At 45.4% G+C, this 11,918-nt stretch overlaps 1 protein-coding gene across 2 annotated transcripts in view; it reads left to right on the top strand.

The window, feature by feature from the left end:
* Positions 1-1,393: 1,393 nt before the first annotated feature.
* Positions 1,394-11,918, top strand: part of LOC308470053 (nutritionally-regulated adipose and cardiac enriched protein homolog) — a 38,879-nt gene continuing 28,354 nt past the window's right edge. The window contains exons 1-3 of one of the 2 annotated variants that reach the window (XM_080993292.1): positions 1,394-1,621; positions 5,924-6,101; positions 11,455-11,562. In XM_080993292.1, coding sequence (XP_080849418.1) covers positions 11,545-11,562 — 18 coding nt within the window. In that variant the 5' untranslated portion in view covers positions 1,394-1,621; positions 5,924-6,101; positions 11,455-11,544. Of the gene's footprint in view, positions 1,622-5,687; positions 6,102-11,454; positions 11,563-11,918 lie in introns of those variants that run through there. The other variant, XM_080993291.1, reaches the window with a different exon arrangement.

Raw genomic sequence — 11,918 nt, 5'->3', positions numbered from 1 at the left:
ATTCTCCCACACCCTTTTGGAGAAGTGAGCCATTGCTGTAGCTGCCTTGCCAATTTGCTTGCCCAGTTCAGCGCCAACGGAGAGGTTGCTGGTTTTGGTGGACCACAGGTAGACAAAATCTACCATCTCAATCTTCTGTTCTATGGGAAGCTTGATTCAGGCACCAAGTCCATTGGCAGATCAACTCTTTGTTACAAAGATGTAACAAACGTGCAGTTTCCCACCCTGCTGTAATATATGTCTAACCTGGAAAAAACAACGATGAGGTATTTCTAATTTATTTTAAGAAATACTACTGTATTCTATACCATTCTGTGGGGCCATTCTGACTGCAGCATTCATCCTTCTGTCTTTCTAGCCTAGTTCACTGCAGCTTAGAAAGAAGTGCTTAACTTTAGATAAATCATGGTGATGTTTTCCCCAGGAGCCCAGCAGTGGTTTTCCTTTTAGGGAATTAGCCCTGATCTCAATTTATTCCTAAACCTCATCTGTAGACGTTTTAAACAAAAAAGCTGAGCAGTTGGAATGTTCATAAACATGCCAGAGCACTGCAGAACTGAGACAATAGCTCTGGTTCTTTCAGAGACTGTACATAGTGTTCGCCCCTGGCTTTTGGCAGCTGGGGAGCAAAGTCACTTCCAGGCTGGTTATTTATCAAGCACTTATCCTGATTGGCTTGCAGCGAGTTTACACAACACCAGCTGTTTATTAAGTATCCATTCTGATTTGTTTGGGGGTTGGGGGTTTCTACAATGTTGTTTCAGTCACTATCCCATGCTCTTTGGTGTGTTTCCCCATCACTTTCCTTACCGCAGAAACTCTTTTTCTCTCTCCTTTCTTGATGTGGGCTGCAATAGTGCCAAAAAGCACTTTTAATTTCACCATGTGACTTTGTCAGTTTGAGATTGACTCCTACCTGCAAAACAATGACTTAGGTTGCAAACACGCCGTACATGTAAAGCACATTCCCCACCCCAAAGAATCCTGGGAAATGTAGTTTACCCCTCACAGAGCTAAAATTCCAACCACGCTTAAAAAACTACAGTTCCCAGAATTCGTGTCTGTGTGCATAGATTAAATTTGTACTGTGTACACAGCCAGTCTGGAAGTGTCCTCAATTTATATGTGTTTTTGCAATAATATGGGGAAACCACAATTTTTCTGAATATCAGTCCAACCCTTGCTTTCAGCTTGATGCCTTTTTAGTTTGTTTATGACCCAGAAGAAAAAGCATCCTTAAAGCTGACTGAGAGCTGACTTTTTGACTGTGCAAACACATACAATGAAACCCTTCTGAGGTGCGAAGGAGGCACGTTCAAAAGCAAGCATCTATTTCAGTTTTCAAGAGCAACAGGAGGAAGTGGAGACAGAGATACAAACGAAGAGATACAAACGAAAGCTTTCATAGGCCAAGAGGAGCCTGTATTTATTCCACAGGCTGTAGCTGTTCTGCTGCTGCTGCTTCTTGGCACTGACGTTTCCCCTCACTTGATCTTCGGACAAATGACAGGAGTGTTAAACATGCTGCTCCAATATACACAGGCGGAAAAACTCTGTATGTAGCTCACTTGCAGATGGAGCTCCTGGCAAGCAGCACCATCATCCATGGAAGCTCCGGAAAGTAAGTGATTTTTGAGAAACTTACAATAATCTGACTCCTCTCCTTATGTTTCTGCTGTGCTGAACCTTAAAAAAAAACTATGCTAGAGATATGACCCGAGGGGGTTCTCCTTTCGATGAGATTGTTTCTGAATTTGTCATTAGGATCTAGGAACATAGGAAGCAACCTTATCCTTAGAGCCAGCATGGTGTAGTGGTTAAGAGAGGTAGACTTGTAATCTGGTGAACCGGGTTCGATTCCCCGCTCCTCCACATGCAGCTGCTGGGTGACCTTGGGCCAGTCACACTTCTTTGAAGTCTCTCAGCCCCACTCACCTCACAGAGTGTTTGCTGTGGGGGAGGAAGGGAAAGGAGAATGTTAGCCGCTTTGAGACTCCTTCAGGTAGTGATAAAGCGGGATATCAAATCCAAACTCTACTTCTTCTTATCCTGGGTCAGATCATTGGTCCATCTAACTCAATATTGTGTGTGCTAACTGGCAATGGCTCTCCAGGGTTTCAGGCAGGTTGCCTCCTCCAGACTTACCTGGAGATGCTGGGGATTAAAGGTGAGACCTTCTGCATGAAACACAGATCCTTTGCTGCTGGGCTGCAGCCCTTCCCCGAGCAGAGTTGAAAATAAAATACTATGTTGATTGAGTGTGTTGGTGGCAAAAGAAACAGAAAAAACTCTCTTTCAATCCAAGTTGAATGTTCGTCTTAAGGAGAGAGGGGTTAGAGTTCTTGGCCTAGTACCAAGTGATGCGGGAGATGGAGTCAGGAGTCAAGGCAGTGTCTTGTGCAAGAAGGTTGCAGAGTTGCAACCTTGGGCAGTATTTTTCTGCAAGGTCACAATCTCCTCCAAGGTTTATCCTTGCAGCCCTGCACACACCTCGGCAGTCCATGACTGGACCAGCTGGAGATGCTTCAGGGGCAAGATAGTTGTGGTCCAGCTACTTCTTCCAAGGTAAAAAAAAAAGAAAAGGTTAAGGACCTCTGGACAGTTAAGTCCAGTCAAAGGTGACTATGGGGTTGCGGCACTCATCTTGCTTTCAGGCCGAGGGAGCCAGTGTTTGTCCACAGACAGCTTTCCGGGTCATGTGGCCAGCAGGACTAAACCGCTTCTGGTGCAACGGAACACCGTGACAGAAACCAGAGTGCACGGAAACGCTGTTTACCTTCCTGCTGCAGCGGTCCCTATTTATCTACTTGCACTGGTGTGCTTTCAAACTGCTAGGTTGGCAGGAGCTGGGACAGAGCAACGTGAGCTCACTCCATTGTGGGGATTCAAACCTCTGACATTCCAATCGGCAAGCCCAAGAGACTCCGTGGTTTAGCCCACAGCGCCAATCAGCCTGCTGTCACCAGGATGGAGGCTAGAGGGCAGAGGTGAATGTGTGTGGAAACTAGCCTACTGATGGAAATATATCCTGCACATCCAGTTGTAATTTTAGACTCTGGGCTTAATGGTCTTATGGTGGAGTCCCTTTTTTAGATGATATTGCTTCACATACTTAAAAACATGGTAAGCCAGAGCTGCTGCATCTGGGCTTCTCCTGTTCCTGTAGCTGAGCAGGGCCCTGGGCTTCCATGCAAAAGACCTACTTTGGTGGTGTCACCAGATCAGAGCAACTGCCTTCTCCGTCACCAAAAGGTACAGGCTGAGCAGAGAAGTAGCAGGCCTGCAGTTCCTGAAACAACATCCATCCCTTCTCAAAGAAACAGCTGCTTCTTGACAACTAGATGCAGAACGTGAAATTTATTTCCCTGGCCAAACTGAAATTTCTTCCCCTAGCCAAATGTAAACAGTCTCTTTTGCTGTGTACATCCGCCCAGACCGAAAGCTGATTTCAGCCTCCATCCTAGGAACGGAGGAAGCTTTCTTTCTTTCTTTTTATAATAATAATTTTTATTAATTTTAACATATAGATTATAATACATACCACAAATCTTCATCATTTATACAATCTTTTTTGGACTTCCCTCAGCACTTCTGCTGATCCACTGATTTAACCACTTCTTATGCATTTCTTAAATTCTTATTACCTTTAATTGTCATAACTAATCCTCCTCCCTTTTATCCATTTTTGCAATAATTCCAATAACACTCCTCACAAAACTTCTTGCAAGCCTACAAACATAGTCTGGTCATCACAAATACTTTTCAAATAATCTGTAAATTTACTCCAGTCTTCTGTGAATTTCTGGTCCCGCCGATTTCGAATCCTTCCTGTTAGTTTGTCCAATTCTGCATAGTCCATTAATTTCATCCTCCATTCTTCTTTCGTCGGTAATTTTTCTTGCTTCTATTTTTGGGCCAATAACATTCTTGCTGCCGTTGTTGCATATAAAAACAGTTTACAATCCTTTCTATTTATATCACTTCCTACAATGCCTAATAAGAATGCTTCTGATTCCTTTATAAATGTATATTTCAACATTTTTTTCATCTCATTATATATCATCTCCCAGAAGCTTCTTAGGAATGGAGGAAGCTTTCAAATGCCATGTCAAAGAACAGCCCTCTCCCCTCCTGGAGTCTCTGGTATTCAGAGTATATCCCTGGAGCAACTGGTATTCAGAAGCATTGCTGCATCTGACTGTGGAGACAGAACACAGTCTTTACCTCCCTGAACTTGTTTAACCCTCTTTTCAAGCCATCCAAGTGGAGTGGGGGGAATCACTGTGGTGGGAACAGGGATATTGGGGTGGGCAGGTCTGGCGCAACCACTGGGCAGAGGGAGACAACTACCTCTGGGGTCACGGCACCTCCTTGGAAGTTGCCCTCTGTTGGAGAGTGACATAAGCTAGCCAGCAGCCCTTGGGTGTGCAGGCAGATGCTGCTAGCTTATTGCCAGTGTTTGAGTCAGCTCTCAGTCCATTCACTTTCTGAACATTGGAAGGGGAGCCATCTTGTCCTTTGCCTCAGGCAGCAAAAAGTCTTGGGCCAGCTAGGAGTTGGGGCAGGGCTGTACATTATGGTTACCAGATTGTTTTTCAATGAATCCAGGGACACTTTTGTTTTATTTTGTTTTAAGTTGAGTAGCAACAGGGAGTCAGTAGTGGGGATGGTGAGGCAAAAGACCCTGGGCCCAAGCACACAGGCATGTTGTATAAAGGTGCAAAGCCCTTCTTTCGCACCCTGTGAAACATAAATGTGCAGAGACTGGGCAACAGCGCGCCCCACGCCCGTGACTCCCGAGCCTTCCTCAATCTCCTTCCCCCTACCCCCTTTGTTTTGACAGATCAGGGGAGGCTCGGGAGTCACAGGCGGGCAGCCGTTGCCCAGGAGAGGCCAGCCTGGTAGCGCAGTTGGCTCTGGCTGGCTTCAGGAGCTGCTTGCTGCTGTGGCGCAGGAAAAATGGCGGGCGCCACGGCACTGAGCAGCAAGCAGCTCCTGAAGCCAGCCAGAGCCAACTGCGCTACCAGGCTGGCTCCGGGCTACTGAGGCTGCCACTGCCACGTTTCCTGGGGACAGATTTGCAAATCTGGGGACATTCCAGGGACGGATTTTGTAGGGGGCCAGTTTTGCAAATCCGGGGACTCTCCCCGGGAACTGGGGACATCTGGCAACCCTACTGTACATGCCATGCCCGCTCCACACTTGATTCTTCCACATGCCCTGTGAATGCCTGAACAGAACTCTTTATTGCCCACCATAGAATTGTAGAGTTGGAAGGGACCGCAAGAGTCATCTAGTCCAACCCCTTGCAATACCAAATGACATCTATTGTTTGTGCCCAAGCCAATAAAGAGGACTCCATCTAGCTCACACCAATGCAGCTGAGGAAAGTACAGTCTCTTCTAGGTCCTTAAGATCTCATATCCTAAGCCCTCCTTTCCCTGCAGAAAGTAAAAAGGACACAGCATTTTTTCATGCAAAATCCACACTGCAGCTTTCTGTGGCTTTCGTGTTTGCAGACATCATGAAGCAAAAGAAGAATCAATTTCTCTGTGACTTTATGCCCTTCTTCTTCCTCCTCCTCCTCCTCCTCTTCTTTTAATTTGATCCAGCAATAAAACTACTCAGCCGTAGGAGTAAAAACAAAATCTAGGAAAATCGCACAGCTAAACGCTCTGTTGGCAAAGTCCGCTTCAACAGCAAAGTGTTTGGTTCTGCTTTCGGATTCCATTATGAGCTGCATAGATCTCTCATTGGTCTGAGAAGGGGCCCAGTGCTTTTGGCCTGCCAGTCTTTGCTGAAGCTTTGCCTTCTCCCTTTCTGAGCAATTCAAGTCCCTTCATTTAATTTCAATGGAAACTTTAGTGTTTTCAGCCCTGGCCGGTCTACAGCTGAACGGCTCCTCTCTGGATCTTGTTTCCAGGTCTCGAGAGGACTGGGTTTGATCACCTCGTCTGATTACATCTTTGACAGCTTTAAAGGAATTTGCAGAAGGGGAAAGGAGAACAGCGGTGGTTCCTGTGAAGGTTTGGGAGCCGGGACTCCCAAGTTTGATGCACCTGCCGGAGACTTGAGAATACACCTTGCCCTGCAAGGAACAGGTACAAACCTCAGCCAGTGTGTTTGTGTGTGTGTGTGTGTGTGTGTGTGTGTCATTTTGTCTTTTGATAAAATAAGAAACTGCCTTACAGTGGTACCTCAGGTTAAGTACTTAATTCGTTCCAGAGCTCCGTTCTTAACCTGAAACTGTTCTTAACCTGAAGCACCACTTTAGCTAATGGGGCCTCCTGCTGCCGCTGTGCCGCCACCGCGCAATTTCTGTTCTCATCCTGAAGCAAAGTTCTTAACCCGAGGTACTATTTCTGGGTTAGCGGAGTCTGTAACCTGAAGCGCATGTAACCTGAAGCGTATGTAACCCGAGGTACCACTGTACTTGTAAATTCCCTTCTGCAACAACTTCCTGTCAGTGCAACAAGTGTCCCGCTTAGTGACTTTCACTTTGCACTATTATTTATTATTATTATTATTATTTATTAAATTCGTATACCACCCTTCATTGTCAGATATCAGGGCGATTCACAGCAACTTCACGGCATTGGATGCAACCCCATTTTCCCCCGGCGCTTTTTAAGAAGGACCCCATATTGTGAAGAAAATGTGGTACAGTTGAATAGATCACTCACATAGCCTTAAGAATATATCACCTTGCATGAAAAGCAGCAGCAGTGGTGGTTCCAGTGGTGGTGTATCAGCTTCCATGGGTGTTCAACTGATTGCATATCTGCCTTTGGAGAGATGTTCCCACACAGCCCAAACCACCAACTTTGTAGCAGCCAGCTAATATTGTGTACAGTTCTGTCCAGCTCACTTCAAATAGGATATTAATGAGTTGGAAAATATCTACACTGGCTGCCAGTATGTTTCCAAGCACAATTCAAAGTGCTGGTGCTGACCTTTAAAGCCTTAAATGGCCTCAGCCCTATATACTTGGAGGAGCGTCTCCACCCCCATCATCCAGCCAAGACACTGAGGTCCAGCTTTAAGGGCCTTCCGGCAGAGGGCCTTATCGGTAGCGTCCCCCCCTGCAGAACGCCCTCCCATCAGATGTCAAGTAGATAAGACATCCGAAGGCAGCTCTGTATAGCATGGGTAGGCAAACTAAGGCCTGGGGGCCAGATCCGGCCCAATAGCTTTCTAAATCCAGTCCGGGGATGGTCCAGGAATCAGCGTGTTTTTACATGAGTAGAATGTGTCAATTTATTTAAAATGCATCTCTGGGTTATTTGTGGGGCCTGCCTGGTGTTTTTACATGAGTAGAATGTGTGCTTTTATTTAAAACGCATCTCTGGGTTATTTGTGGGGCATAGGAATTCATTGTTATTTTTTTCAATATATAGTCCGGCCCCCCACAAGGTCTGAGGGACAGTGGACCGGCCCCCTGCTGAAAAAGTTTGCTGACCCCTGCTGTATAGGAACATTTTTAATGTTTGATGTTTAACTGTGGTTTCGTAATTTACTGGAAGTCACCCAGAGCGGCTGGGGCTTCCCAGTCAGATCAGCAGCATATTATTATTATTATTATTATTATTATTATTATTATGGCAACTGAAATGATCAAGGGGATGTAGTAACTCCCCTATGAAGGAAGGTTGCAATATTTGGGATTTTTCAGTTCAGGGAAAAGGCATAGAAGAGGTGACATTGTAGAAATCTATAAAATTATATGTGGCATGGGAAAAGTGGACAGAGAAAAGTCTTTCTGAAGGAGCGTCTCCACCCCCATCGTTCTGCCCGGACGCTGAGGTCCAGCGCCGAGGGTCTTCTGGTGGTTCCCTCATTGCGAAAAGCAAAGCTACAGGGAACCAGGCAGAGGGCCTTCTCGGTAGTGGCACCCGCCCTGTGGAACGCCCTCCCATCAGATGTCAATGCGATAAACAACTACCTGACATTCAGAAGACATCTTTAGGCAGCCCTGTTCAGGGAAGTTTTTAATGTGTGACATTTTAGTGTATTTTTGGTCTCCGTGGAAGCCGCGCAGAGTGGCTGGGGAAACCCAGCCAGATGGGCGGGGTACAAATAATAAATTATTATTATTATTATTATTATTATTATTATTATTATTATTTCTCCCTCTCTCACAACACTAGAACTTGTGGACAGATAAAAGAAAGTACTTCTTCACAGTGGTGAAACTGCATGCTCCACTACCGGGGGCAGAGAGCAGGCGGGGGCATGGCCGGCGTCCCAGGTCGTGGCATGCATCTGGGGGCGTGGCACGCTACCCGCAGGGGCATTGTGCGCATTCTGGGGGTGTGACACACCCCCTGGGGGGGCATGGCACCCAGCGCACGCGGGGGTAGCGCATGTCCGGGGGGGCCACTGCGATGGCACCCTACCAGAATAGTGGTGCCAGGGGCGGTGCGCTCCCTCCGCATCCCAGTTCCTCTGCCAGTGCTTCTTCACACAATACAAAGTTAAACTATGGAACTCCCTGCCACAGGAGACAGTAATGGCTACCAACCTGGGTGGCTTTAAAAGAGGATTAGGCAAATTTATGGAGGAGAGGACTATTGATGGATCCTAGCCATGATGGGATGCAGGTGGCGCTGTGGGTTAAACCACAGAGCCTAGGGCTTGCCAATCAGAAGGTCGGCAGTTCGAATCCCCGCAACAGGGTGAGCTCCCGTTGTTCAGTCCCGGCTCCTGCCAACCTAGCAGTTCGAAAGCACGTAAAAGTGCAAGTAGATAAATAGGTACCACTCCGGCGGGGAGGTAAATGGCGTTTCTGTGTGCTGCTCTGGTTCTCCAGAAGCGGCTTAGTCATGCTGGCCACATGACCCGGAAGCTGTACCCCGGCTCCCTCGGCCAATAAAGCGAGATGAGTGCCACAATCCCAGAGTCGGCCATGACTGGACCTAATGGTCAGGGGTCCCTTTACCTTTACTTTTAGCCATGATGGCTGTGCTCTGCTTCCATGGTTGAAGGCAGCAATGCTTCTGAATACCAGTTGCTGGAAACCACAGGAGGGGAGAGGGCTTTTGCGCTCAAAACCTGCTTGCTGGTTTCCCACAGGCAACTGTTCAGCCACTATGGGAACAGGATGCTGCACCAAATGGGCTATTGGCCTGACCCAGCCGGCCCTTCTTATGTTCTTAGGTTCTTAATCAGGTTGCAATGGGACATGATGTTTGTGGTTGTTTTACACAGCTCTGGATAATTGCACCTGACAAAGGGGAACCCCATCCTTCGCTCTTGCTGCGAAAGGAGGCTATACCCTATTATTTACCAAATGCGTCCAGAACATTAGAGCTGGAACGTTGAACAGAGGATCAGTTGACGCGTGGGAAGCTAGAGGAACAGTGGAAGCATCCTTCCTGATTAATTCATTATCAGCCCGTTTGGGGAGCCCGATACACCCGCTTCCAGTTACACCAGCACACTTTGCTGCCTGCCATTACACGATTTTGTTTTCAGATTGTACGAGATAAGGTTACTTCATTATTAATATATGCACAACCGCACGCATATATATACATAAATGTTGTATCTGTGCCGGAGCACACAGCCTCTGGAAGTGTTAATAGTTAAGATAAACTAAGTCCATTATCACTGGGAATGACTATTTCTATGACCCTATTTGCAATAAAACCAGATTCAATGATATGAGAAAATTGCTGGGTTTTGGAATAATTGAACCAGGCTGCATGAACCCGTACAAAGGCATCATTTACAAAGTACTTTGCTTGTCTCAAGTATTTATTCCTGCAGAAGGAAATGGGGGGAAGAAGAGTTCATATTGCTTATGCTGTTTTCCTGTGTTCATACTCTGTATCTATCTATCTATCTATCTATCTATCTATCTATCTATCTATCATCAATCATCTATCTATCTACCTATCATCTATCTATCTATCTATCTATCTATCTATCTATCTATCTATCATCTATCTATCTATCTATCATCTATCTATCTATCTATCATCTATCTATCTATCTATCTATCATCTATCTATCTATCTATCTATCTACCTACCTATCTATCTATCATCTATACACACACACACACACACACACACACACACACACAAACAATGTCTACTATTAGACTTCCCATTTCCTTCCTTGGAAAGGGCAAGAGAGAAACTGTGAGCTTCTGTTGAATCACATCCCTCTTTAGAAGAGTTGGCAGTGATCGAGAAGACCTCTCGCTCACCCAACAACCTGCAAAGTGGTTTGCAGAACATTGTAAGTGCCTGTTCACGTACTATTCAGTTAAACAGTCAACATACATATATACAGCTTGTATCGAAAATATCATCTTGCCCTTATATACCCAGCAGATCGGTGCATTCTGGGCTCAGGGCAGCTAGCACCAAATATAAATTACAATGAAACAACAATTGATTTTAGAATGAATTGATTTTAGAATGTATTTTAATTAATTGATTGTGAGTTTATGTAAATTGTGTTACTTTTACTGTTGTTGGCTGCTCTGAGCCCGGCTTCGGCTGGGGAGGGCGGGATATAAATAAAAATATATTATTATTATTATTATTATTATTTACAAAAAACAATTAAAATATGGCTTAAAATGCAGCCTCATTTTAGTAGTAGCCCATAGATCAAGACAATAAAGGGAGGAAACATCAGATATTCACCCGAGCCAGCTATCCATGCTGGTCCTACATGGGCCGGCAAAAAAAGCCAAGGGAAAATTTATATACCAAATCCCACATAAAGCCAATTCTGACTAAGAACCTAGGAAACTGCCTTATAAAGAGTCCATCTTGGTCTATCTCACTCAGTATTGTCTCTACTGATTGGCAGTGGTTTCCCGGGATTTTATATGGAAGTCTTTCCCAGTCGTATATTGAGATGCTGGAGACTGAACCTGGGACCATTCAGACGCAGTGCATGTGCTCTGCCACTGAGCTTCCCCTGAACACCTTGTGTGCACAACCCACCCAAAGCATCTCCTTCTGCAGATGTTCAACAACTGTGCAGCTCCCAATCTATGCTTCCAGGTGTCATAAGAAAGCTGCAGAGATAGTGCAGGATAGTACGCACCCCAGAAATGATCTCTTTCAGCTTCTGTCTTCTGGAAGAAGGTACAGGGTTATAAAGACTAGGACCAGCCGCCTGAGAAACAGTTTTTATCCAAATGTGATTTTGGTTTTAAACGCAGTGTAAGGTAGTCTCTATGGGAGTATATTGTATTTAATTATGGGGTATCAGAGTTTTTAGGGGGTTAACCAGGCTGGGATAACTGGGATAGCAGGCTTGCTGGTTTTTGAATGTCTGATGTAGATTTTTTTCAGTTTTGTTGTTCTGTATGGGACAACGACAATAAAGATTACCGTATCATATCATATCATTTAGGTGAGTCTTATGCAGAAGAGCCTCTCGCTAGTGACTTAGCCAATCTGTGCTAACTGAGTTATGCGATCCTTGCAGAAGCCATGAACCAGCAAAGTTCCCAAGACTTTCGGAAGTTCCGCAGATGTCCATTTTTTGCAGCATGAAGGCGTTCCTGCAGATTCTCCAATGCACTGTGAAGGAAAGGTAAGGTGGATTCTCGGAATACCTCTCCAAGCTGTTGCTACCAGTGTGTTCACAGCCCACAGAAGCACTGAGCATTCTCTGGTGGCAAGAGATGGACCTCTGCTGCTATCACTACGTCCGTGGGCAGGAATTGGCTGAGAATGGTTCAGTTGCAGTGATGTGGGGCTCTAGAGTTAGGGACTTGGAGAACCTCTTGTTTGAATTTCCAAGTTACATGAACTGTTTTTTAAATGCAGGAGTGGATCTACACACAGAAGAAGAAGAAACACACTATAAATGAGTCAGAAATTAAATCGCTATAACAAAAGAACAAAACCACTATGTAAAATCGCATAGAATTTTTTTTTTGCTTTCCA

The sequence above is a fragment of the Podarcis pityusensis genome, assembly GCF_964106645.2.
Source record: "Podarcis pityusensis genome assembly, chromosome: 1".
Taxonomy (NCBI): Eukaryota; Metazoa; Chordata; class Lepidosauria; order Squamata; family Lacertidae; genus Podarcis; species Podarcis pityusensis.
The sequence above is the reverse complement of the archived record's forward strand: the minus strand, read 5'-3'. Positions and strand labels throughout refer to the sequence as shown.